This window comes from Heterocephalus glaber, unplaced genomic scaffold (genome assembly GCF_053883595.1).
Source record: "Heterocephalus glaber isolate CG9 unplaced genomic scaffold, H.glaber_assembly_v1.0 deba00001579, whole genome shotgun sequence".
Lineage (NCBI taxonomy): Eukaryota > Metazoa > Chordata > Mammalia > Rodentia > Bathyergidae > Heterocephalus > Heterocephalus glaber.
The window spans coordinates 1,736,142-1,764,018 of NW_028258360.1; the positions used below are offsets into that span (position 1 = coordinate 1,736,142).

At 40.4% G+C, this 27,877-nt stretch overlaps 1 protein-coding gene across 8 annotated transcripts in view; it reads right to left on the minus strand.

Annotated features, from left to right (window-relative positions):
• Window positions 1-27,877, minus strand: part of Nalcn (sodium leak channel, non-selective) — a 322,796-nt gene that overhangs the window by 57,100 nt on the left and 237,819 nt on the right. For 7 of the 8 annotated variants that reach the window (XM_087193085.1, XM_087193083.1, XM_087193087.1 and 4 more), the window contains 3 exons: window positions 25,066-25,202; window positions 23,580-23,721; window positions 8,231-8,304 (listed from right to left, as the gene is read on the minus strand). In XM_087193085.1, coding sequence (XP_087049211.1) covers window positions 8,231-8,304; window positions 23,580-23,721; window positions 25,066-25,202 — 353 coding nt within the window. The remainder of the gene's footprint in view (window positions 1-8,230; window positions 8,305-23,579; window positions 23,722-25,065; window positions 25,203-27,877) is intronic. The other variant, XM_087193084.1, reaches the window with a different exon arrangement.

Sequence of the window (27,877 nt, forward strand, 5' to 3'; positions counted from 1 at the left end):
CTTGAAACACCGCTCGTTGTTTATAGACACAACAGCGAGAGCTCCTCTGTTCCTTTCTTTGTCTCCATCACTTCATTCTTAATGTCCCAGAACAAGGGAGAGAAAAAGCCTACAGGTTCCATAATGAAAGAGAGGACTATCAGCCTTCAAATTATTCTCACTCATTAAAGAAGAGTTAGATTACATGATCTCATCTGGTATTCAATGTAATCACCATCCAAAGGAACTGCAGTATAACTTTGTAGAATGCAGCATTATTTAAGGGGATTTGCTCATATTTCGAGCTCCACAAGGTAATACACTTGAAAGTATTATCAGATGTTGGTTAATGTGATGCAATCACATCAGCAGACAACACCAAAACAGTCCTTCAGTGGTAATTACATAATGCTATGACTGTATAAGGGTGTAAGGGAGTACTAGAGTATTTCCTAGAAAGGGCTCTTACCTGATATACTGGATGACAATGTGATCACCCAAAGTAGAGACAAAGAGGATGCTAATGGGTGAGACCTGGATAATGGCTTCTTGCTGAGAGAAGGAAAAAGCTGCTTTTTATGGGAGTGAATATCTCTCTCCTTTTTGAAAGAGCCCAGTCCTGGTTAAATGCATATAGCTGATTAATAGCAACAGTGGTTAGTCCTTCCAAATCTTGCATTATTCATAAAAATGTTCTCATCTATAGATATGCAAATACATGGGTGGCTAGGATCTCATTGTAGATTGAAAATAAGCCCTGAATATCTTTATCTTGTGCACGTGCAATATACAAAAATGAAAATTAACTCCTGGGAAATCTATGCCTTTGGTGCACCTATTAAAATGCAGCAAATAAACTGTTTGAAACCCTACGCTATTCATTGGGGTTCACATCTAGTAACCTGACTGCTGGCTCAGAAACATGTACATTACAATGCCAAAACTGAATTTTTCACTATAATAAAAGTGAAAATTTTCAAATGCTGCAGAAATTGACTAATCAAAATTACGACAGATATATATTTTATTTTTCTGTATTACTTATTACTTTATACTCTAATGATAAAATAGTAACAGCAACATCTTGTTAAAATAGCTTCCTGTGTCCACAGTGTTGCCTTTTCCAGGATGCCACAGAATGGAGCCATTCAGTATGTAGCCTTTTCGGATTTACTTTTTTGTCTAAAAATATGCATTTGTGTTTCTTCCCTACATTTTTATGGCTTGACAGGTCATTTGCTTTAGTGCTGAGTAATATTCCATCGGCTGGATGTACCACAATTTATTTATCCGTTGACTTGCTGAAGGACATCTTGGTTGCTGCCAAGTGTGAGAAATTATGAATAAAGCTGCTACAAACACCTGTGAATGTCTCTAGAAATACATATCTGTGTATATCTATCTACATACAAGTGTCGACTACTACAAGCTCTGGACTCTGGATGTTAATGATATGTCAGTGTAGTTTCATGACCTGTAACAAATGTACTGCCCTGGTGGGAAATGCTGACAGTGGGAAGAGTGTGTCCATGTGGGAGCAGGAGACACAAGGGAAATCTCTGTACCTACACTCAATTGTGTGATGAATTGAAAACTGCCCTACAAAATAAACTCCTTTAAAGCACTTTTTTTTCCTCTGATGGTAAAATTTAATAGTAGTTCTCCTGATACATAGCACTATCACAATCACAAATCTATAAATCATGTATTATTGCAATAAAATATAAAATATTTTGTTTACCACAAATGAGGTACTAGCTCAGAAAATATCTTTAGAATGTATTATTGTAGTTAACTTACAGTAGTCCTTCCATACCCAAGGGTATATATTCCGAGACCCCGACTGGATGCCTGAATTTGCAGACAGTACAAAACCCTATATATCCTAGTATCCTATACACTCTGAAGTATTGCTATGTAATATCAGAGTTAATCTGTCCTTCCATGGTTTGTGTCCTGAGGTTTCCTTTGTATAACTACTTCTGTGCTTTGAGGCTATTATTAAGTGAAATAAGTACTTCTTGAACTGTGATACCAAAAAGTTGATCTAATAACCAACCTGAGACAGCTAGCTAGTAAGTGACTAACCAATGGGTAGCATATAAAGCATGGATACACTGGACAAAGAGATGATTCACAACCCAGGCCAGATAGAGCAGGCTGCTGAGAGAGTCCATCATGCTTCTCAGAACAGCACACAACTTAAAACTTATGAATTACTTATTTCTGTAACTTTCCACTTAAAATATTTGGATTATGATTGATCATGGGTAACTGACACACAGAAAGAAAACCCTGGATAAGGGGCACTACTATAGTTATAGTTTAAAATCTTCACTGTTTTGTGTTTTATACAAATGCATATACCCAGATTTTACAGTCCTCTGAATACTTCTCAGTATCTTTATCTCCAAATGGTCTTTTGACTAATCTAAAAGTGTCAGCAAAATCATAAGGAAAAACCAACAACTAGGCAGCCTTAGGAGAACCACAAAGATAAATGTTTATGACATTAATTCCTACTCCTATTCCTATTCCTTTTCTTGAAACTTTGGGTTTTCCTTGGCAAATGTTGGTCACCAGACCTGAGCCTAGAGGGTCTCAGTCCTCTTCCCTCTCCAGCAGGGCAGCGGCCATTGCAACTCCCTCCCTGCCCCCCTGTAGCTGGGGAAGCACTGCCCGAGGAGCTGGTGAGTGGAGCTCCAAGATCTTGAGATGCAGCCACACACGCATGCCCTCTCAGAGGTCCTGAGGGTGCCCTGCTGGTCCTGCGGGAGGGTGGAACTGCAGAGAAATAGCATAGCATTGCTGGATGGCTGGGATGACCAATGGTTTGAGAATTTTAAAAGGAAAACTGAACTTGTCAAGTGGGAAAAAGCAAAGAGGGTAAAATGCCTGGAATGTAGAGCATGATACAAAAATTTTTCTTGAAAGAATGAATGGCTGGATGGATGTCTTGGTGCACTTCTTTCAGAAAAAAACAATATATATATTACATTATATATTACATTATATATTATATATATATATTATATGAGTTTCTTTGCGGTCAATGAAAATGATTCACTTAAAATGACAAGAGAAAAATTAACCCTACATATTCCATTAAAAGTACTTAATGTTAGAACTCCACTAAAAAGTATTCATTAGACTTTAAAAAAAACTATTTTAATAAGTGCAGGGCAGACAAAATTATGTGATGTATCAAAATATCAGAATGCAATCAGACTGAGCATCTAACAAGGTCATGAAGATACTGTTGTACTCATGGCAGTCCATAAAAAGATGGGACTTTCTAAAATAACACACCGTGTTTAATTGTTGTATTTTGACATTTCTGTATGCATGCAGCCTGGCAGGAATGATCATGGATTCTGCTCCATTTCAAGGCTTTGAATTAGTGGAGTTCTCAGCAGAGGCGGTGTTGCTCTGGAAATACACTGCTCTTTGTTTTTTATTTCGTCGGAGGCAGAGAAAAGGTCACTGCCTTTTAAAAGGAAACTTTCTTCAGTGGAGGTGAACAGCGGAGTGCAAGTCAGCACAGCAGCGAATTTAATCGCAGCCCTGGGTTTTATAATTTAGGTAGTAGAACATCCTGTCTCTCAAAATGCTCTTCAGATAAGTCTTGAAAGAGTGCAGAGGCCCACCTGTGATAGGGGACCCGTCCCTTTGAGCCTGGTCCAGTTCCATAGAAATGGACCACCTTTTCCTCACTCAAGGGTTCTCAACTGGATCCAGAAATTCATCTCTATATCTCAAAACAGAAGTTAGTTTTCTTGAAAAAAATAGTCAATATAAGGACATGAATGAGAGATGACTGTGTGTAGACACGGGTGAGTCTACCAGAGTAACATCCCCAGATACCATCGCTCTTTCTCTCTGAGACTTTTCCTCTGTGGGCTGGAATTTTCCGATTGTAATAATGTGTAGAGATAATTTTTGCTGGAATAATACAGATGGTACTTCAAGTGGAAGATGGATATTTGCAAATGGGCATCCTATAGCTTAATTATCAGTACAGAGAACCAAGATAAAGATGTTGATGTTAGTTCTGGCTCTTCTTCAATCCATTTGTCTGAACAATAGACCATTAGACTGCTTCTTCTGGACAATCGGTCATTCAAATGGTCAAACCAGCCCCCTAAAAAGAATTGGAATTCTTCAAGATTTCTGTCAAGACTCCTGCTACAATCCCAAGCACTTTTTAAAATACCATTTCTAAAACTCAGTTATATTTATTCTTTAATGGTAACACATGTATACAGTTAAAAGTTTGAAAGGCACAAAAGGAGAAAAAAATTCACATGTATAGATGGCAACATTAAGTCACCATTTATTTTCCCTCTTCTCAGAAATCGATCAAATCAAGAAGAAAAGAAAGTAGAAAACAGAAGGGCAAAGTCTCTGTGAGTAATCGGTAGCTGAAATGATGAACTCACGTGGATACAAGGTAGCAGAGAGGTACAGGGCGGTCCCCATCCCCAGAGTGGCACTTGCTACCTGCTGATGGCGGGCACCTGTTACCCATGTATCCTGGGCAGGCCAAACTCTTATGGCAAGAGTCCTGCCAATCTCAACCAGATCTCCATCTTGGCCACACTTACAGCAAGCCTTGCATCACAATGAATTTCCCCTCTGACCTGTCCCTTCTGACACATGGAGCATGTTGAGGTCATCTTCCCTGGAGGAAACACTACAGTTAACTTTGGTCCTTCAACAGGTTTTCAGACAAACTTCCTGGAAAGTATCCGGCATACAGGCAGATGAGAAAACTGAGGGCAGGGTAAGAGAACTGTTCAGTCACGCAGGAGCAGAGCTCGGGGCCAGCCCAGGGTCCTGTTAAGAGCTGGAGGGGCCCTGCTGCTCGCAACTCGTTTTCCCCAGAACGAATGATGGGATTGTGAATTCACAGACACGTGACCTGTTCACACAGATATATTACCTTGGGGATTAGCTTTGTTTTATGTTCCCAAGTACTGGTCAGTTCTTGGAAGTTATCTTTAAGACACTAATATTTCATATTTGATTTAAAATTTATGTAATTAACCTTTATCAGCATCCAAATGCGGATAAATGCCAACCTGTGATGCATCTGCCAAAGTGATTCAGCCCGGGTCTCTTTTCCTGCATCCCTATACTTCTCTTACTCATCTCCCTGGTGAGGAATCTGCCAACATACAACTAAAGACAATAACTTTTCAAAAAGATAAAACCTAGGAAAGTCAGCGACAGAACACTAAAGCAGCAGGCTCAGGGGACTTCCCTCTATACCCACACAGCCCCACCCAGTAAGAGAGGGAATCTGCATCTGCTGCGTCTCAGCCCTTCCCTCCTTCCGTGTGGCCCCAGGAAAGGCTGCTCTTGAGTGATGCAGGCGCCCTGGCAGGGCGACTAGGAGAAGGAAAGCTTAGGGTTCACGAAGGGAAGACTTTAAAGGATGAAGGAGACACCGAGAGTGAGGAGAGTGTTTCTTACACCTCCGTTTGGTGGAGGTTATTTCAGTCAATTGCCTTGGGAAGGTAAATATTTTTCATTTTCTATCTTTTAACCTTTTCTCCCTTTCTTTGTCTTTTCAGTTGCTGTTGTTCCCTGGAAAACAGCATTAAAAGTGTGTACCTTGAGATTATAATGCTAAGTGAGATAAACCAGACACACAAGCTTAAGTGCAGCATAACTTCTCTTATATGAGAAACCCAAAGTCTGAACAAGTTAAAGAGCAAAAATAAAGACAGACAATAGGAAACAAGGAGATTGCAAATGAGAAGGGGTTCTAGAGAGGGAGGGAGTGGGGAAGAAGGGGAACAAAAAGAATTAAGAAATTTACAGGTACCTACTCCCCACAATGAAGTGATCATTGTGTAAAACAAACCTGTAGCAACAAAAAAAAGTTCAGGGACCCATAGACATGGATCCAATCACTTCCTGACTTGTGAACTGATTAATGATATTAGAATGCAGGAGAGAAATCATGTGCTGTTAGTATCACTAATAGTCTGAAATTGCTAGTGCTCTTGTTACTAGGGTTAAAGATAAGTACTCCCCAGAAAGATATCATGCACATGTCCTTAATGCATGAAGAGACTAATGTGGGCATTTAGGTTTCGTTTTTCAAACTGTAGTCTTTTCTTATGCTAGGGCTTGAACCTATGGCTTTGCACTAGTAGGCACGTAGTCTACCACCGAGCTTATCCCTAGCCCAAGTTACGCTTTTATTGAGGTAACAGCGAAGATTGCACGAAGGAGCTCCTCTCATTTCGTAGTCTGCTGGGATGTAGTAAAATATGACTGGTCCCAAATTTCACAATTGTTGGGCATGTTTGAGGGAGTCCATATTCTTTGATAGTCTTGAATTTTTCTCATGTATACCATAGATTTTTATTTCAAAAAAACCCACTAATCTTCTATATATTAAAATTTCCCCTTGCCAGGTCATTTCTCACACTATTGTATATGTGATTAGATGGAATTTTCAGCAAACATTGTCTAGTCTTATCCATCTAACTCATTCAGCTTTGTGACACTGTGCACCTATTAAAGTCACTTTTCATTGTCAAACCAAGCCGAATCTGTCAGAAAAGGTCTGGCTTTATTTTTCCAGTTTAAATGACACATCAACACATGCCCTGTGACAACCATGTGATTTCTAAAGCCTACTTCTAAAGTAGATGAATTATTGGAAGGAGAGTTTCCAAATAAAATTGTCACCTAGATAGATAATAAGTAGTGTCCAATGGGACCCTCCTCCTGGAGAAAGTCGCATGGGAACTGTCCCTTTGTTTGGCTGGCCAGGGGATTTTACAGCTTTGGTAAACACACACCACAGATTCGGGACAGGTTAGTTTTGCTTTTCTCTTGTAAACCAAGGGAGAAGAGAGATGGAAGAGGCTGGAAAGGAAAAGCAGCAGATTGGTTAAATAAAAGTGCACAGGGAGGGGAGGCCGTGGCCTGGGGGTGTCTTTCTTAGGTGACTCTGTGTACGCCTCTACCTTGGAAAGTCTCTATCCCCTGGGCACAGCACACTCAGGGATGGCAGATCCTCTGGACAGGTGAGGGCATGAGCTCAGCTGCTGTTCTGACAGGTATGTTCTCAGTCGGATAGAGTACTACCGCTCCCTAGTCAGTCCCTAGAGTAGTTGATGATTGGAGGGAGGTTTCGTGTCTTATTGGGTAGATCAACCTTTTTCTGTAGGACCCTGACATGAACTTGTCCAACATCGAGACAGTCTGGGTAATGATCTTGGAGACTGTGAAGTGTCTGAGGCCAGCTGTATGCCATGGGAACCCCAGTGCAGACGGACCCGCCAGCAGAGCAAACCCACATTGGGATTGGCCATCATATTCCATAAAGATATGACTCAAGCCCCAAATTATTCATTCACATCTCAGAAATGCTACTCTGGCACATGTACAATTCTATGCATGAGCAGCCAATGTAGAGAGTGAATACACAGAACACTGTCTTCCTTAGGTACCATTTTTCTGTGGACACCCTTTAGGTAGAATGATAATTAGCACAAATTTGGACAGTGCTTCCTAGCACGATGAGGTCCGTCTGCCTTGTTGGGCAGTCTCCCTTCTCTCCCAATAGCTATTTCTGTCACATAGGTCAACTTAATGTATGTAGTAATCAATGATATTCCAAATGTTTATGCCATGTCATGCTGATCAGGCTACTCTATTGTAGTCTTATACTCTCATATGGCATGCAGTCTTACACTTGTAAATGGGTAGTTTAATTTTCCTTATTGTAAGTTCATTTCAAGGCATGTTTTAGAAAGTAGCATGACAATTACATGTTTCATAAACATTCTAAGATAGGCATGCTTTCAATTCCAATAGATTTTTCATAAATGTATTAGACTGATAAATTCTAATTACGTTAAAAAGTAACTGACTGTACAATTATTACTTGCACTCTTACCATTTATTCTATGTTTTTTCCTTTACGTATTACAAAAGATACAAAGTATAAGAATAACAGTAAGGTGTTTTCATCCTTTTATAAACATTCATGCCTATAATTAATGCTTAAATACCTGAAAGAAATGGCCTATTGTGCTAGTATACTACTTTTTCAAGAAGGACGTTAGTAATGTCTTTGATGTTATTATCAGTACACAGATACTCAAAGCAGCTTTCTAACATAAAGCACATGTTTTTGCCCAGAAAATTAGTTCATTAAAAGCAGTTCCTTTCTGTTTAATAGAATCCTACTTGTGTTTAAGTATGTGTCAGTGTTTATTGTTATTACCTCAAGATTTTAGTGACTGCAGTCTCTTTTTCCAGAAGGTTCCTGGCTCTGATGCTGAACACAGACTTGCGAAGCTGAAAGCATAAGAGATTGATTTTAGTTTTGGAATGTCAAGGAATAATACACCAACAAATCGCTAAATAGATGGCGCTACTAAAACACTAGACAGAAACGCTTTTCATTAAAGCACTGTCACATAAAGGATTCTATTGTTTAATATTCCTTTTCATTTTTACTTCTGTTTGATCAGGACTGTGAAGGAGAGCTGCATGTCACAGCCCTGGGATGGAGAGCGACACTGTGTGTCATTGGCTTTTCAGTTTCCTAAGAACTTAATGCTGAGACTAACATTAGACTCCTTTTCATCACCGTTCAGTGACATGTGCTACTGGTTCTAGGCCTGGGGTCCAGTGCTAATCTGAATACGAGGTTAGGAGTTGATTTGTCGACAGGTGTGGAGTCAGTGAGATGGGCATTGAAGGGGTTGACTGTAGAGGAACTATTCCAGAGAAGAGGAGCAAAGAAAGTCCTGCCAGCTGCATGCAGGCCGGGAAACACACTCCCCAAACTGAGCTCTGTCGTGCTAGCTAGACACAGAAGGTAGATTAATGGCAGGTATACAAGGAGCCAAAGTGGCCTGGGAGAGGGAAGGAGAGGACAAGGAAAGGCACCATCAAGGGTGGATTCATAACAAACAGTTAGAAAATGTAACTCCAGGAGTCAGACTAGAGCTAATAATGGCAGAATGTTTGTTGTCACCAATAGATCACATTAGATTTACTGAGCACTTGGCACAGTACTAGTGACCAATGCAGATAAGGAATAGCTAGGAATCAGAATTCCTAGATTCTAGAATCGAAGAACTTATGAGGCAGGCCAGGTTAGGATACATGATGCCATTAGTGAACAGGACAACATAGTAGATGCTCAAGTACTGGACAGTAAGTTCAGGAGAAAGGAGAGGGGGGTGTTACTCAGGGGCTGGGCGAGGGCTGGGTGTCTGGGACAGACGGCCATGACTTTGCTGAAGAAGTGGAAGGTATGAGCCTCAAAGGACAAAGGAGACTCGGTAGCAAAAGTGGTGGATGAAGCTGGAAATATAGGCCCAGAGCAAGTGAAATGGGGCAAACTATCTGTACAAGTGCTATGGTGGGTGGGTTTTAAAGTGAGGTAATCAGAGGAAACACTATAAGGCATAACATGTTCCAAACAAAGTTGAGGGAAGAAAAAGAAGCAAGAGACAGAAAATTGTTCAGTAAAATCAGACCACCTAACTCTTTTTCAACAAGGGTTAGGCAGGTTGAGACACAAATCTACAAACAGAGGTCCTATCTACAAACCAACCTATAAACAAATGCTACAACATCGACCAATGTGCTCCCATGGCTATGGCTGGAAAGGAACCCAAATCACAAACTGCTCTTCTCAGTCACAGCTGACAACCTAGGAGGAGCGTCATAACTTGCAATGTAATTTCCTATTTTCCAGCAGACCTGCGAGGAAGGGCGTGTGTGAGGTCACCGGACACATTGGCAACCTCCCCCTCACTAGGAAAGCAGGCCTACTTCTTTTACTTATTTATATTTGATAATTAAAAACTGAATTGGTTTCATTCTTCCCTAAAATGCCTAGAATAAATTAATGTGTAGACAGGGAGACAAGAGAGGATGGCATTTATTTAGAGGCTATTACAATGATGGAGCAGGAAACTTTGACACATCTTCTCCCCTCCCCTAGAGAGGTGATTGTGGGCCCTAATTTAATCTCCCTGAGCTGGGAGCACATCTACCAGATGTTACCACATCTTCTTTGGTGACACCTCCAGACACAACCAGGCGGGAGGCAAAGCCAGGTTACAGAGACTACAGATGCCACCATACATCCAGGAGCTCAACCACCAGGTGCATCTGACTTCAGTCACCCACCCGCTGCCCCTGCAGTGGAGTGGCCGATGCATAATGAATTCTCCATGTTAGGGAAAGCCTTCGGGATGGTATCCAGGGTGGTGTTTCCTCAGTGATTTCTGCACTGCAAAAAGTTGCTAAAAGGCTACAGAATCTCCATTGTCCTGAGCTTAAAATGATTAAAGCAGAATGCACTATTAAGCCATACAAGGCCTGGAGGCTGTTGTAATGAACACCAGAAGTAGAAGAAGAAAATATTTTGTAACAGAAAAATTTTAGATTCAGTTTTGGGATGTTCTTGAAAGAAGAAAGAAAGGATATATACATATATCATACATATAAAATAATATGTAGCAAATATGACATGTAATATAAATATTTTATAAATAGAAGCTATATAAAGTATATACTTGATAATGTATCTGTTATGTAGATACAGTATATATTTTGATAGTTATATATTTCAGTTGTTCTTTTCCTTAATAAGTAAAGGTCTTCAGTGATTATCTAGCCATCCCTTTGATTCTTACTGCTACAGTAAAGATTTGCATCTTTCCTTCAGCAAAAAGCATTCTCCGGTGTCACAGAGAACTCAGCGCTACGCCGCTCTGCAGCGCCCTCTTCTGGCCTTACAGGATACTGACAACAACCTGAGATAAAACGAGGAATACGCAGATCCATCTTATAATAAGTAATTTTAGATCTGAAATTCTAAACTGTAGTTATGCAAGTAGTCAGTGGTGGCCCATTCTGTATATAAATGCATGGGAAATTTAAGAATTCAAAGACAGGCGAAAGGGACACATTTACATAAATTTTGCATTGAAGAACAAAAACAGACTAGTTGAAGAATACATTTTTTATGTGCATTTATTTTGTAAACCTAAAACATTCCACTCCACAAGGTAACAATTCCTGGATTGCGTTAGCGATAGAAAACAAATACATTCATTTATATGTTAAAATAGTACAAAATTGATATCTTTAAAATGTTAAACGTTTAGTTTAAAAGATGTTTCCAGAATTGTGACTTTAACACGGAATCCGAAAGCATGGAAGACCAACCCGATCTGCTTAGTTATTTGTGCTTGAATCATCTGTACCAGGAAGATGCTGTCAATGGCTTCTTGGGAACGTCTTCCAAGTCAAAGACCCAGGGACATTTCTCCTGTGTTCCCAGGAATCTGGCTTTGCTGACTGCATATTCTGGGGTGACTCAATGCCTTCCACCTTTTCTGTGAACTGGGAGCTAGATTTGGAGACTTCCGCAGGCCGACTTGGGGGTTCCCTTTGGTAGACACGGGTGGGGTCCTGTTCTTTCACCAGTAGACCTGCTGGCTGGGGTTGCCTTTGTGACAGTAACAGCATTGATGCTCATTACATAGACCCATGAATTCACTCAGCTGGCAAAACTGTCATTTCCTTTTTATTTACTAGTTGGAATACTTTGGAAATGAGGTATTTTATCTCTTGTATTGTCTGGCTGCCCAGTGGTACAATTCATATGGGAAAAAACAAGATAAGTGCTTGATTTTTGACCTTTACTTCATAGTTTTTATGTAGCTGACTGACTTTCAGTCAATCTCTTGATGACTAATTACTGTTTTTAAAATATCATTTTGAACTCAAGGTTTAAACATAATTGATGGATTTGGTTATTGCTATTGCTATTTGTATTGCAGGTCACATGATCTCAGGGCTCATTGGGAATTTTCCAAGGTGGCTCACGGGAGTCTTTGGTAGGACTTTAGAGCGGGTGCTGAAGTTCTTTGAGGTCAGGTATGAAAAGATGCTTCAAGGACATATGTACACTTCCTATCCAAATCACTGATCTCCTCCAAGGAGCTCTGGTTTATTTACTGGGAAATGGTTTTTCAAGAACACAATCCAGACTCCAGCAATACTCTTTATTACTGAGCTTACAAAAGTTATTATAAGAAAACAGAGCAAAAAACATATTGTAAGAATATGCTCATAAACAGCTCTACTTATAGTATTCTATTGAAAAATGAGTTAAAAGGCATTAGAAACCACATAAATTTGAATTGGCAACATATACAAGAATGAGAAAAACTCAAAAATAAAGTACTAAACTCAAAGGAGTACAAAGTGATTAGATTCCCTAAGAGAAATAAACAGTGAAGAAGAGGAAATTGTTGATGCCCTAAGAGCAATAGAGAGTGAAGAGAAAAATTTTCAAGAATCAAAAATGAATGAAGAAAGAGGTAAAAATTATTTGCTAGAAAATGACAAATTGGAGAGAGTCAAGTAGGAGTCCCCACAGAAGAATATGACAGCAAGAGACCAGAACATGCAGTAAACTTTTCTGACACAGAAAAAGATTTGAAATTATGTATTAAAGGCACACACCATGTACCTAAAAATATCAACTGCGAATAACCACAAAGAAGACATACACCAAAGAAGTTACAGGAATTTAATTTAAAAGAAAATATTTTAATATCTTACAGGAAGAGATTTATAAAAGAAAGAACATTATCGGCAGACTTTTCAGCAGCAATAATTTATATTAGAGGAAACTAAAGGAATATATGAAGGTCTGCCAAGCAGAGAGTGTGAAATTCAGGGTTTTTTCCCATCCTGGAAAATAACTTTCAGTTTTAAAAGGACACCAATTTGTTTTCAAGACACCATCATATAAGTCAGGTAATATGTAATATTGTTCCCCTGAGCCTTTTGTGAGGAAAGTACTTAAAAACATGCTTCACACAGGCAAGCGAGCCTCAAAAATGACTCAGATATTGACATAAATGCTGGTGAGAACCAGTTCTGGCTGTGTCCCTCATCCCTCCATCTAGCCCACCTCAACTGGACCTGGGTCTACTCTTCTCATCACTCATGTCCTGGCCTGTTTAATCTTCATTCCATTCCTCAATGTTTCTCTTCAGAGTGGTGCTAAGGAGGTGGGATCCTTTTCTCATGAGTAATGGATGCTCTGTTAATCACCTTGGTTTTGTCACCGTGGACACCAATTCCATGCAAGTCATATGGCTGTTGGCATGTGTGCACCTGCTCTTATTTGGGTTCTGTGGATTACCTACTTCTGAATGTCTCCTATGTGCTGTCCATGGACTTGGGTTTGGTTACTTAGGTATTCTGTCTGTGTTCACATGAGAATGTAAGGAGCATCAGAGACTGAGCAGATGCCTCTGTCGTCCTTCTGGATGACTCCATACTTTTTTCATGTTGAACTGTAATGCAGATTTATCATTTTTATTAGTCTTTTCAAAGAACAAAATTTAAGTTTTTGTTGGTATCATGTATCACTTCTTTCCTCCTCATTCAATTACTATCTACTTTGTTTTTTTATTATTTATTTCCTTCTGTTGTCTTATTGTTTTCTTGATTTTTATAAATTCTTGAGTTGAATGGCTAGATGGTTAATTAGTCTTTATTCCTTTACTAGATATGTATTCTAAGCATAATTTTCTCTCTATAATACCTTTAGCTACTTCCTACAAGTCTGATATATTTTATGTTCATTACTTTCTGATTGTAGATATTTTCTTATTTCCAATGTTGTTTTTTGGCTCCATGAGTTATTAGAAATGATTTCTCAACTCCCAACTGTGTAGTCTTTTTTGGTGGTTGTTATTTTCTTGTCACTAGATTTTTAATTTCATTATATTTTGGTCAAATAATGGTGTCTTTAGGATATTGATTTGTTATATGTTTAGAGTTCCTTTGTGGTACAGTAAATGGTCAAATTTTAGAAATAATTTATCTGTTCTTAAATTAGAATGTTATTCTCCAGTCCCTGAATGAAGAATTGTACAAATGCCTATTACAGGTATATTTTTAAACTTCTACATTTTGTTGGCTCCTTGATTTGTGCTAAGCTTAATCTTCAAACTAATCCTTAAAGGTAAGAATTATTGTCTCTTTTTTACAGATGAGAAATCTGAGAATCATAAAAATTATATCATCTAAGGTCATACATAATATTAATTGCAAAATTGTAACTATGATTTACTGTCAAGGTTCAAATCTTTTTACAATACCTCAGCATCTATGTATAACATCACTCCACTTAAAATGTTAAAAAATTTTCTGGACTAAACTATGAAAAGTATTTTCTGCTTGGCTTGAAAGATTTGGTTTAAAGTATATTACAAGATCCAGGCATTTAGCTCAGTGGCACCTCACCTGCTTTGCAAGTGCAAGGTCCTGCCTGAGTTCAATCCCTGGTACCAAAAATAAATAAATAAAAAGAAACAAAGTATATTACAAACTTTGACCTACCCCCAATCCTACTGCAAAAATCTAAATTAACCCACTTGGGAGGATGACGCAGAAGAATCACAAATTTGAGCCTAGTCTGGGCAACTTAGTGAGACCGTGTATCAATATAGACAAAATAAAAAGGGCTAGGGATACAGTTTAATGGTAGAGCAGTTGGTTAGCATGCACAAGGCCCCGGATTCAGTCTGCACCATTGCAAACTAAGAAACGGTACAAAAATTAAACTGATATTTTCCCTTGTTCTATATATGTAATTTGTTGTCAGAATAACACATCTGAAGCACTAAAAAAAGATCTATTCATTTTCTAGCCCACTAAAGCCAGCAAGGCCATAGTATTTATGCTTTATATTTTCTGATGCCTTAAAATTAGGGATCCATGACAACTTTCAAATTAATTAGAAAATTATTTCAATTAATTCAATCACCTATGAGTAGCCACAGGCCTTTCAGGGAACGTTAGATGCCTCTGAGAGGCTGCAATGCTTCCGGTGATGGTGAACTTTGTAGGGCTTCAGTGATTTGCCACCACTGGCCTGGACCCTAAAGAACCATACCTTCCCTGTGATGACTATCCACAGAATGAAACCTTTGGCAATGACTTGGGAAAGAAATATTATAAATATTTGACTACAGTTTTTTATTGGATGTACTAACAATACATTTCTGTTTCTGAAGGAGAAAAATTTTGAGTGGCCTTATTTTTCTTTGCTCACTTTGAAGATACTAACAGATTAATAATAAATGGGAAAGTATTTTAAGAACATATGACCATGAAACACAAAACCTTGGTGCAATGAATAAGGCTTAATGAGTGTCATTCCTGCTAGGAAGATATAGTATAATTATGGTAATAAGCTGCTTTACTGAACAAGTCACCCACATAAAAATAGTCATTGGAAATAGGCAATTACTCATAATTGCATAGGTTGAAGGTGGTGCCTCACTTGACTACATTTGAAGTTTTCATGCACCCATGAACTGAAAATTAATGTCTGAATACATGTGACACATTATGTGTATGGCAAGAGGTTTCTATAAAATAAACTTTTGATGGGGTTGACATTATAGTGAGAAGGAAAGAATTTTAAAAAGTGATTAATGTAGGTGGCAGGAAGATCAAAACAGTGATGTTATGACGCATATAAAGGTGAATCCCATTATAATGTCCTGCTATGAAGCTTTGAAATGCGCCTTAGGGTGTGAATTTTGTGAAAAGGAAGCTTTAGATGATGGGTCAGGATCTTTAATCTTAACTTATTTCAATATGATAAACCTTACACTCTGTAAAGGCACCAAGCAGGAGTTAAAATGCACATGATAGGCAAATGCACAGACAGTACACACATGCGGCAAGTGCACCAGTCTTCACTCTTCCTCTGAGCTCAGGAAAAACAGCACAAGCCACTCCTGCTTCTGTGACATGGCTCTGTCTTTCTGGTTCCCCTAGGCTGGATGGACTCTACAGGGGCAATGTTCACCTTGTCTGCTCCATTTCCCTCCGGCATCTAGCACTAGACATAGTTGGTGCTTGACATATATTTGAAGAATGAATTAATATTAAAACATTACTTTTATTCTTTACATCTCTTTTCTGTTTTACATTTTTTTCATAAGTAGTTAACCTTGAAACAACAAATGTGAATGAGGTGAAAGTTATGAAGAATGGCTTATTTTGAAGTGAGTCGACTTGATAGGAAAATCTTGTAAAACTGGAAACCAAACCATTGGAAGCCTAACTGACTTGACATTTCTACACTTGAATTTTATGCGAATGCTTTAGTCACTAAAGCAGTAGCTGGGGTCACTTGATTTGGTCAGATCTCCAATATCTTACACATCATCTAGCCTAGCACAAGGACACTACAGTGCAAAGTGTGAGGGAAAAGCAGGACATTTAATTACTGGAAAATTTATATATTTTTCATACATGACTCTTGCTGGCAAGAAACTATGAATCTATGGTAGGTAGATTTTAATTAGAGAAGTAAAAGCCAGAATGACTTAATGGTCTTGGTTCATATAAAGAGAAAGACTAAGACCGGAAATCTGCAGAGATGAAAAAGGTGAGTGAATTTATTATTCTAGAGAAAATGTCAGATGCTTTTAACCACACATCCCTCTGTGAATTTAAAATCCTTGCCACGCTGGTAATCCAAAGAAGCAGTCTTTGGATTCAATTATTTTTCAATTGCATTTGAACTTCAGGTACAAATAATAAGAACATTGTCATTAGTGATAAATTCGACACATTATGATTGGCATAACAATGAAAAATAAAATCTATGCGTAAGACTATACTCAAGAGGCAGAAAAGTGTATGAAGAAGAGCAAATTGTGTATTTCAAAGATAGCTTTCAAAGTGACTCAGGTCTGTGATATCTGATTTGGAGATGGTAGAGAAAACTCTTAATTAAAAACTTTCCCCATTAGCTATAACAAAATCCTTAATCCAACACTGATTTACTTTTGACCCTCAGTAAACATACAACTCAGGAATATAAATAGATTGCATATAGTGCCAAACTAAAAAAATTGAACAATTAATTATTTTTCAAAAGGGATCATAAATAGAGAATTTCCACTCTCCTTAGTTGAAGGTGAAAAACTGGTTTTCACTCTGCAGCCAAAACACTGCTCATAAAGGTCCTCAAACATAAAAAGTGTTCACACTGGAACACAGCTATATTTTATTATGAGCTCAACAATTCTACCAAGATCAACAAACAATATTTCAATTGGACACTGTGTATCTTTTCATTTCTGGTGACAAATGAGCTCTCGATGATCTAAAGGTGTCGGAAGCTCAAGGGCATTTGCGTGTTTGGTGTGATGAACACGCGCTCTTCCTGCAGGGCGATGCTGTGTGTGTCTCTGAGATGCAGCATATGGCTGTATCATAACATTCCTTATATCTGCCCCTTCCCCTGGAGACAGATCGTGAATAATTCCACAGAGCTGCTAAGCTATTGTTTTAGAAAATCCCTCCAAGAGAGCAAACGCCCTAGAGAAGAAAACAGGTTGCTCTCTCTCTTGTTCTTTCTCTCTCTCTTTCTCTCTCATTGTTTCTCTCTCTCTCTCTGAGTAAATATTCATTCTAGAAATTATAGATTGGGCTGAGTAACTTGCTATGTTCAGGTTTATAAGAACAAGTCATCAAATACTCTATAATTACATAGAAAATTATAAAAATGCTGTATGGCAATCAGCGAGCGTTTAAGGAGAGTAAACCTTACAGAACTATTTAAGTCACTTCTTGAGAATCTAAGACACTGGGTAGACAGTGAAGCAGCAACTGAAATATCAACAAAAATCAGACTGGATGAAATGTCAGCCCATGCACAATGTGGAAAAGAAATCCGAAATTAGTACAGTACACTGCGCTCACCTGCACTGCTACATCTGAAGGTCACATTTGTTTAAGTAAAGTCTTGTCTGGATCCAGGAATGGAAGTCCTTTGCTGAACCTGACACCTGACAGAGCTTCCTGACAGGGAACCTCCTCCCTCCGTGGGGTTCAGGGGCGCCTGTGTCAGCTGTGATACTGGGTGTGTAACATACGTTCTCTTACTTAATTCTCCTAAGAAATCCTGAAAGCAGGAATTACTTCTCCCTTACAGACCAGGGTTGGAACCTGCGTCCCTCAGTCTTGCCACTTCTCTCCAACAGCTGTGTGATGCACAGGACGCCTTTCCACAGGGTCCCCTGCCTGGAGCAACTTCCTGTCTTCCAACCTCCCTGGGGGCTCCTCACTCACACTTCCCCGGAAACACTTTCACACCCACCCATCCGTGGGTGTCTTCCTGTCCTCACTATCAGCCTCTAAGCTCACATCTCGCTCACCGTTGGAGTCCCATGACCCATGGAGAGCAGATGCTCTATACATGTTTACAGAGTGACTGCATGAAGATGAAAAAGGAGAAACAAGACATAGTAATTAGGGTTATCCCTTTCCTCTTCATTTTGTACCTGTGTTAGCTGTTAATTTTGGAGGCTTGTAATGGGACTTGTTATAGGCTTAGCAGAAGGAAGCAGACAAGGGAGAAACATACTAGGCTAAGACGTTCGGGGCACAGGGAGGGAGCTGGGAAGCCTCTCTTCCCTCCCTCCGTCTCTGATTGTGGGGCTCTTGGAGATTCACAGGGCTTTCCAGACCACAGCAGGATCTGACCCAGGAAACAGCAGGATAGCGAGGACCAGCCGGAAGAAACACTGGGGAGCGAGTGCAGGCCAAAGAGCAAGGGGAGCCCCTAGATTCAGCGGCTGTGGGCTTGAGCTTGAGCAGAGGATTCACTTCCGGGGCTGAGTGGGCTGCTTTTGTTACCAGCTGCCACACAGCCAAGTTCACACCTTTGTGTATTAGAAAGCGCTCTGTTTAAGGCAGCTAAGGTTTGATGTCAACAGGGTAGAGAAAATTCAAATAGAGGCACTTGCCCGCTTGCTTTCTCTCTGCCTGCAAAGTAGAAAAGTCTTCTCGGGATGCGGGATGCGGAGTGTATGTTTTAGTCAGGGAAGGGGCCCTCCTTCGCAGGCAGCTGTCTACAGGAGCAGGAGTGGGTGGAGAGAGGGTTGGGAATGGCTTTTCCAGGGGGTCAGGAAAGGAGTCCCTTATCCCAAGGACGGGAGGAAAGACTTCCATCCTGTCTCCTCCCTCAGCATCTGCACAAACCCTGCCAAAGCCTGAAAAACTGTACGCTTTCTCCCCCACTGGAGGAAGGATGAGTGTTTTACACTGCAAGAAAAGGTGGTCAAATGGGTTGTTCTGAAGCTGCTGTCACTGCCCAGGGAGGTCGCCATGGGAACTACCTATCACTCTTCAAAGCCAGGGAAATTACTTGGAGAAAATCTGACCTACCACGCGCTTCTGGATTTTCTTCCGTGCTTCATCCAACTCCAACCCCGTTTTGTGGTTGTTTATTTTTTTCTTCCCTTAACTTGTGATCGTTGGTTTCCTGGAACTCACTGCTTTCCCTGGCATGAGAGAGGCAATTTTCCCTGGTGTGGGGGAAGTCAGAAGTTCCGCCTCACAGACAGTGACCAAGTGAAAAGTTTTATTGTGTGTTCCTCTGCCCTTGCTGTGAGAATCACTGAGAAGCCAACTTCTCCCTTTCTTCTTCTGAACACTTACTGGGGAAAAACAGCCTCAATTTGCACAGTGCCGGACACGTTTTCACTCAGGATGAAGGGCCCGGCCACCACTTCACAGCGCTGGCATTTCCAAAGTGCTGGGGTTTTTTGTTTTTTTTTTTTGGTATTGGGGATTGAACTCTGGCCCTTGCACTTGCAAGGCAGACGGCAGAACCACTGAGCTAAATCCTGGGCCCAGTGCTGTGGATTTTAAAGGAAATTTCCAAGCGTTCACTGAAAAATACTGCCTGAGAGCAACCAGTGGTACGGGCTGTGTTCGAGATTTTGTTCTGTGTTTTTGTGCCCTTGTTTTTAAGTGGCCTTTGGATTTCTTAATAAAAATGAAAATGGCTTGCCATAGCTAAATGCAAATGCCAGAGTGCCTTCTCTTTGATTTCTGCTTCCATTAAATGCTCACACTGAACTTCATTAATGAGGGATTCTCTGGCCAATGTCTCTCAACAAGGATGAAAAATCCTAAGTATTTATTAAGAAGGCCAGGATCAGGGAGTAGATGAAAATGGGAACAGTAGATACTAAAAGGAAAGACAACCTAAATAAACTCAAGCTTTATGGATGGATGGAGGGCAACACAGATTCCTTCTGGTTGCTCTCAGGATAGAGGGTTCTGCTGCTGAGACGCAGGCAAGGTGTGTCCTCAGCACCGCTCTCCATATTGGAGCACTTACCTGAGCAATGGGTACAGTACGTGATCAGCATTATCCCAGCTGCAGTTTACCTATATCTGGCCATGATATGTTCCCTCAAAGGCTCACTGCTTTGAAGGCTGGGTTGCTGATGGGGTTTTGGAAGGTAACTGGATCATGAGGGATCTCACTTCACCAATGGATTAATCCATGGATGAGGTCTTAATTTGATGGTATTATCGGCAGGTGATGGAAACAGGCCATGGGGCCTAGTTGAACAGGGTGGATCGTGGGGGTGTGGTCTTGGAGACCATATGTAGTTCCACTCCCTTCTTCTCCAGTTTTCTGCTCTCTCTCTCTGCTTCCTGTCTGGCATAGCGTGAGCAGCTGTGTTCCACCACACCCTTCCGCCATGGTGTTCTGCTTCACAGCAATAGAACCAGTTGGCCATGGACTGAAACTTCTGAGGCTGTGAGCCAGGTATTTGGTCAGAGTGATAAAAAGATGACTAACACACAGGTTAACACACAAATGGGATGAAGGGTGACATAACCATCATTTACAACACCCTTTGTTTAAGATAATCAACTGACTTTATTGGCTGGGGAACTTCCTGCTGTCTTCAAAACATCCAGTCTTTTTTAGATGCTGGCATCTCTGCTAATTTATTATATTTCAAGAGATGACAAGAGAGGCTGAAGTCTAAGATTATAGTAAAACTGAAACTGTTATTTTACCTTCAGTTAGTCACAAAAATCTATTAAATGAGAGGATGAAAAAGAGCCCACAAAAAATAAAAGGGCATTAGAGAAACCAGAAATAACATTTTAGGTTCTCTGAACCCAAGCCAACAAGAAGAGGGCAGGGGAGCGACGGTGGGTGCAGACAGGGATGAAGCTGATCTCAGATTCTTCCCCTGCTAAGCATCTTTTTGATTGTTTTCTTCATCAAATGAAAAAAAGTAAGTCCAGGAAGTGTGAGGAACATCATGTTTCACTTCAAAGGGAAACTCAATGTGCGTGGACTGATTTTTCAATGTTGTGCTTCCTGTGGGATCCTGCTCCATGGTTTGAAAAGCCTGCTGTGGTTTGTCATGGTGGGTTCTGTGCATGTCAGCTCTTCGTCCCCTCCCTGGGGGTGGGAGGTCACCAGGATGGGCAGGGATTCTACTCCTGGTGTATCAGCTGCTTTGGAAACCAAACAAACACCAAAACCAAAATGGAAACAAATCACTTTCTAGCAATATAAAAATACACTTTCGGACCCATGGGCTCAAAATAGACCTTGTCTTTCTACTTGTTTATCCATGAACACAGGGGCTTTTGCTTCTGTGTTCCGTTCACAGCATTGCATGAATTGTGACTGTGAAGAACAGAAGTGACAAATTTAATTTAAAAAAAGCAAAGTAAAAGCCTTTAAGGAGAGTTAAAATTAACATAAATACTGTAATTTTTTTCACTAAGAATTTAAAAGTGAAAGATGATCTCAATTGAGATCAAATTAGTGGCTAGAAAAACCAAGCGGAAAAAAATATCTCAAAGCACAGTACAAAAATAAAAAAGATGGCAATCCTAAGGGGAAGGGGCAGTGCTAAAACAGAACAGTAATACTTGAACAAGTAACAAATGGAAATGTCCCTGAGCACAGAAATATCTTAGACTGCAAAATGAAAATATTCCCAGATTGAGCAGTTCTGATGACAAAAGATGTACAAGGCATATATGAGTATAGAGAAAATCTCATAAGCCTCCCCCCATATAATGGTTTATATCTAGATGTCCCCTCACAGCCTCATGTGCTTTTGAAAGGTGACTGGGTTCTAAGGACATCATAGATCACGTGGTGTCAGCCAGAGGGAGGGCATGGCGGACCACGGCCAGGAAGGGGTTTTCTCCCTCGCAGCTCCTCCCCTCCTCCTCTGCCTCCCATCTGCCATGAGGCGAGCAGCTTTTCCTCCGCCAGGCCCCTCTGGCATGCCTTCCTGTGCTGGAGCTGGCCAAGCACGGACTGAAACATGAACCAAAATCAACCTCTCTTCCTTAAGTTGTGGGTGATGGGTATTTTGACCCAGTGATGAAGAAAGTGACTAAGACACAAATCAATCAACCAGACCCTTATTACTTAAAAACAAGCCACCAGCTTCGAACTGATGTGTATAGATCAATCTTGGGTTCTGTAAAACAGAGGAATAACATATATAGATGACTTGAGAGAAAAGTAATGAAATTCTTAAGAAAGAAGAGACTTATTGCAAAGGTATCATGATAACCGAGGACAGAGAGCTTAGGAACTGGGGAGGTGTAGGGGTGAGCAGTGTTTCCTCAGGGGAGGGGGTGAGACCCAGGAGGGGACAGGCCAGAGCAGGCTGAATGTCTCATCCCCGTGAGGTGGGGACAAATGGCAAAGAGGAGGATCCTAGGCATGAGAAAGCTAGGATTCACACGGTAACAGAGAAATATGGATTTCACTGTAAGCAATAGAGAGAGGGTGGTAATAATTTAAGAGAATACAAAGCAAGCTCAGAATTCCAAGATGGATCAATGAAATACTTGCAAGTGAATCAGCTGCTTTTGCAAACACTAATGTTTCACCCCTCACAGACTCTGTTATAGTCCTTTCATGTTTAGCTGATTATGCTACTGAACTGTTACTGAGCATAACGATTATGTTACCAAGCTAACAGTACAATCTGTGCACATCTATGCAAATGAAACATGGATGGATGCATGCATATATGGATACTTATTGTTGCACTTACATGATGCATTTTATGGCATATGCCTTTTTTAAAGTGAAGATATGGGAAATGATATTTCTTTAAAACATAATAACTAGGGTTGCTTTATGTGCATGTGGTTCCAGGCTGACATTTTGCTGTGGAACTGGAGAAAAAAATTTCCCATTTTTCTAAGGGCAAAGCAGAATATCAATAAGACAATGTGTGTACAGATAATTCCTGACCTGTGATAAGAAGCTAATGAATGGCAGTGATTTTGAAAAGTTTTAATAATATCTGCTCTAGTTTGTCTTCCTGGTGGAGTAACTGCATGGTCACTGGCGGATGATGAGCGTCAGGCCGTTGTTACGTCAGACAGAAGCTCGGGACCTGAACTCTGCATTCTGCACCTGAGAAGTCACAGCTATGAGCAGCTCTCAGTGACTCAAAGCCACACAGCTGCCATGTAGCTCAGAAGCTGACTTACAGAGGCAAGTTTTAAATGCATAAATTGGAAAATGCCAGGTTTTTATCACTTCTGAGCTTTTTGGTTCAGATCAGGGGTAAAAATGTTAGGCTTAATGATTTCTCCTACAAATAAAGCAACTTTTCTTCAATATGCCCCCAAGACATTGACCTTTACTGTAATACAGACATTTTAAACCAGTTTGGTCATTTGAGAGTGGGTCTTACTTTTTGGTCAATGTATTTGTTGTCTTCGATCGCTGACCGTTTGGAGTGATCGCAGGAGGAGGAGGAGGTCGAAGGGAGGATTCTAAAGAGGCAGCAAGTGTCCTGTTGCTGGCGGTCAATGAACTGCTTCATAAAACTCTCCCTTTGCAAAGGAAGTAGACAGACATCAGCATTATTAATGCCACGAGCTGTGATGGCATTTTACAGGGATGTGCTTGCCTGAGCTAAGATAAAGCAGTGACAAAAGGTTAGAAGAAATAAGACCTGGCACAAAACTCATTTCCAAAATATGATATTTACAGAATGCTTCCTGAATTGTGACTGACTCCTGTTTAACAAAATAATGTCTCCAAAATCACTGTAAAGCAAGGATATTCAGTAACTGTTGGCATTTCTGAATCCTGTCGTGGTAATAAGATACTTTATCTTTCTCTTCAGACTTGAAAGAATTAATTTTTCCTTCCAAACTTCCATTCATCATGAAAGTCCTTGAGAGATAATTTTACATTTAAAGACAAATAAAGATCTGCTCTCCAAAACACTGTGCAAATTTAAGTAAGAGCTCTTCAATTTAAGTAACATCAATTAATTTTGTTTTTCTAAGACAGAAATGCAAATACAGTCAATGTCCTATGGACCTCATATGCAAGGCTGGTTCCAAATTAGCTCAGTGAGGTCACTGCCATCTGAAGTTGCATTTTACGATATCGACACAGGGATGCAGCAGTCTAACATCCCAGTCCTCAAAACATATCCCCATCATTTAATCTTGCACTTTTCTATCTGAATTTTAAATTTTATGGTACCATAGCTAGTCTCACACTTCTATAACTGCCCCCACCCAAATGGTTAAAAATGAATTAGCTAAATAATTTCATATTATCCTGATTCTATTTGTGATTTTTTTGAGCTATCACTGAATAATCTCTTTTACATCATTAAAAAGGAATAGAACATTATTATTCCACTCATTTGCTTAACTGGAGGGGTAATGTTAAATTAGTATGAGTGTAAAATGCCATAGTTCCTTTAAACAGTAGAAGCCAAATTCTATTGTGACCAGACATGTCAGTCTAACCAAGTGCTGTAGTCAAAGAGAGCTGCCCGCTGTGGTTTCTATATTTACTGGAAATAAAAGGGCTGCAGAAGAGATTATATCCCTGCAGGGCACAGGGGCAGAGGCTGAACTGTCTGCCCACCCTGCACACTGGGCACCTTTGCATTTACGTGGGGGGCCAGGGGGAAGCAGGGCACTGGGAGGGGCCTCTCCCTGGGCTATGGGAGCTGTAAACTCCCTCCTGTCTAACACACGGCTTACAGGGTCAAAGGCTTTAAAATAGAGGCGGAGCGGAAAAATACAGGTAACAACTTAAAAAAAAACAGAAAAGAAACGCACCTACCTATGTGTTTGAGAGGCTGGATCAGATTTATTATGAATCTTTCACTGTGGCATTGAGGTTTACAATGAAAGAAATACTTAAAATACCTGATTTTAGGGACCGTGAAATCTGAAGGAAGTTTGGAGATTTTCACCATTTGTGGTCTGTTTGGAAATTTTTCAAAGATTCTCAGGCGCAAAGGGAGCTTTTCTTTTGTGTCTGCATTTGCTTCACTTTGCTTTAACTAAAGAAAAATAAAAACAAAGAAGAAAAAAGAAGAGAACTCATAGAGCACTGCATTACAGAAAATTAGTTTTAGAATTGTGACGATGAGTAATTACATGCGAAACCAGTAGATGGCAGCAAAGTACTACCAAGCACGCCTCTCTAGCCTGCCACGCACACTATAGTGAGAGCGTTCTGTGGGCTAAAACTTTGAGTGTCCGGGAAACAAAAACAGAAGCAAAAACAATTTACAAATCTACACTAGAACAAAATGAAAAATAAAAGGTTATGTTATTTTATTCCTCATGATAATAAGCCTCTTTCCATCCTATGTGTATTTTTAAATTTTTGCTTAAGATCATTCACATAATTAAAGAAAAATGTTTCATATCTCCAGGTGTTAGAGTTAGATATCAAAAGAATAACAATAAAAATATGAGCCACAGAAGCATGCCAATGTGGTAATATTTGAAAAGAGAGAAAATGTCAAGAGACTTGGTCACGTAGTCTAGCAGATTAAAAAAATAGCTCTAAATACAAATATTTGATCAACAAAGCAAGGGTTTTAATTTGGCTGAGAAGATGCTTGAGCACTGCTAGTTTTAAATGCTATAAAGTACCTTTGTGAGTAATAGCAGGTAAATGACTGACTTATCTACTTGAGAATATTTACATTACTACACAGAGTGTGTCTGGGAGGCAGAGACTGAACATCACTGACTGGAGCCAAAGTTACAGAGATTGATTGTGGCTGGCAGAAGCCACTGTGCACTGTCCCACCCTCTCTCTCCTCCTTCGCTTCTCTGGCAGGCATCCCTCATTTCTGTTCAGCCCTCTTCGCCTCTCTGATCTCTCTGAAGACTGGCATTCACTTCCCCACTTCTTTCCTGTCTCCTTTTCCAGCTTGTGACGCTGTCCCATCCCATGGCCACGTTTAATCTGGGCAGACCTTTTGGGAGGTTGGAGAGCACCGCTTCGAAACTATCGGCTCATTACCCCCTTGCTGAGTGGGGTTTTGCTTAAAATTACAATTTGTCTTGGGGTTGTGGAGAAATTAGCAGCAGAGGCTGAAAGAACTTTGATTATTATAGGAAGAGGGCGCAGACTTTCCCTGCTACCCACATGGGAAAATACAAACTGGCCAGAGGGAAGGGAAGAGCTGAGTGTTGCAGGAGACAGGATCCTGCCATGACTGATATCTCAGCTGTCATCTGGCTGCAAGATGATGTATCCTGATTTCGTGTTTTCTGATTCTGCTACAGAAATTCCTCTTTCATTTTTGTTCAGTGTAATCCACAGTTCACCTGAGCTACTCACACACCTCTGGTTTGATGCTTAGCCTTTCTTTGCCTTTCTGCCTTAGAGATAAGCCCCTTGGTGAAGGGGCCCCGGCTGTTCTGTTCGCTGCACTTGTCATGGTGATGTATGCGGAAGACATGTTCTTTGTAATCTGATGATGATTTGATGACAGTGATGGTAAAGAATTAACTCCAAAGGCATAAAACAAAACCTGCTAGCGGCTGCATGGAGTGAGGGCTTTAGAGAAATGATTCTGTCCACCAGTGAAGACTTATGCAAAAAAACTTGTTTTCCAAAAGATCAGTGATACAGCTGATAAAAAAAATTGTATGGCACACAGAAAAGGAAAAGCAGCTAACTTATTAAGACAGACTAGACCTTAAGGCAATTAGTTATATCTGGCCAAAGACAGGCTGATAAGATAGAGCAGAAAGGGAGTATTTCTAATTATTCATTCATTGATTCATTTGTTTTTTTCATTGATGCTGTCATTTCTCAATCCAGAAGCTGGATTCTATGCTGAGTTCTGGGGATGTAGAAATTACCAAGTCATTGTGCTTGTCCTCACTAGTCCACAATGTAACCAATAGAGAGTTCTGTCATCAGTGCCAACGAAAATATAACGGCTACCCTGGTGAGAGGTGGAGAGTGCTGAGGAACAATGCATAGGGAACCAAGGGAGAAATAAAGGGGGCAAAAGGAGGGCGCTGCTTCCGCTTCAGTAGACTCCATGGCTGTGTGTGGTTGCAGAAGTCATCACTGGACTTGAGATTCACCAGGAGTGGATCACTGGCATATGAGTTAGGACTCATCATTGAAACGAAAGCATGGGCTCTTTCCTGAAAGCTCTCAGCCTTTCCACTCCTCCAGCCCCACCAGCACCTGCCTGGCCGAAGACCTCAACTGGGCTCCTTCACTCTCTGTTTCTACCCCTCTTTGTTTTGGCTCATTCTAATCTGTTCTCCATTCTGCAGTGACAGAAATCTCACTTGGTCTTAAAAGCTTTTGCAGTATCCACCACATTCAGTGGTACCAGAAGTCTGAATCTCTCACTCAGGTTTTTTTTTTTTTGGTACCAGGGATCGAACTTGGGTCCTTGCACTTGTGAGGCAGGCGGTGGAACCACTGAGCTAAATCCCCGGCCCTCTCACTCAGGTTTTGAGTGCTGTTTTGTTCCTCACTACCTGTGCAGCCTCAGCTGCACTACCTGTGTTGCACTTACGTCTTCTTTCACTTCCTGAAGAGTCTGTGGACCCTCTGCCTCAGGACTTTTGTACCTGTTGTACCCTCTGCTGGACCTCCTCTTCCTCTTTATCTCGAATTTCATTCACTTCCACTTGTTCTTCAGATTTCAGTTCCCCTCACAATTCCTTGGAGAAGCTTTCTCTAACCCGC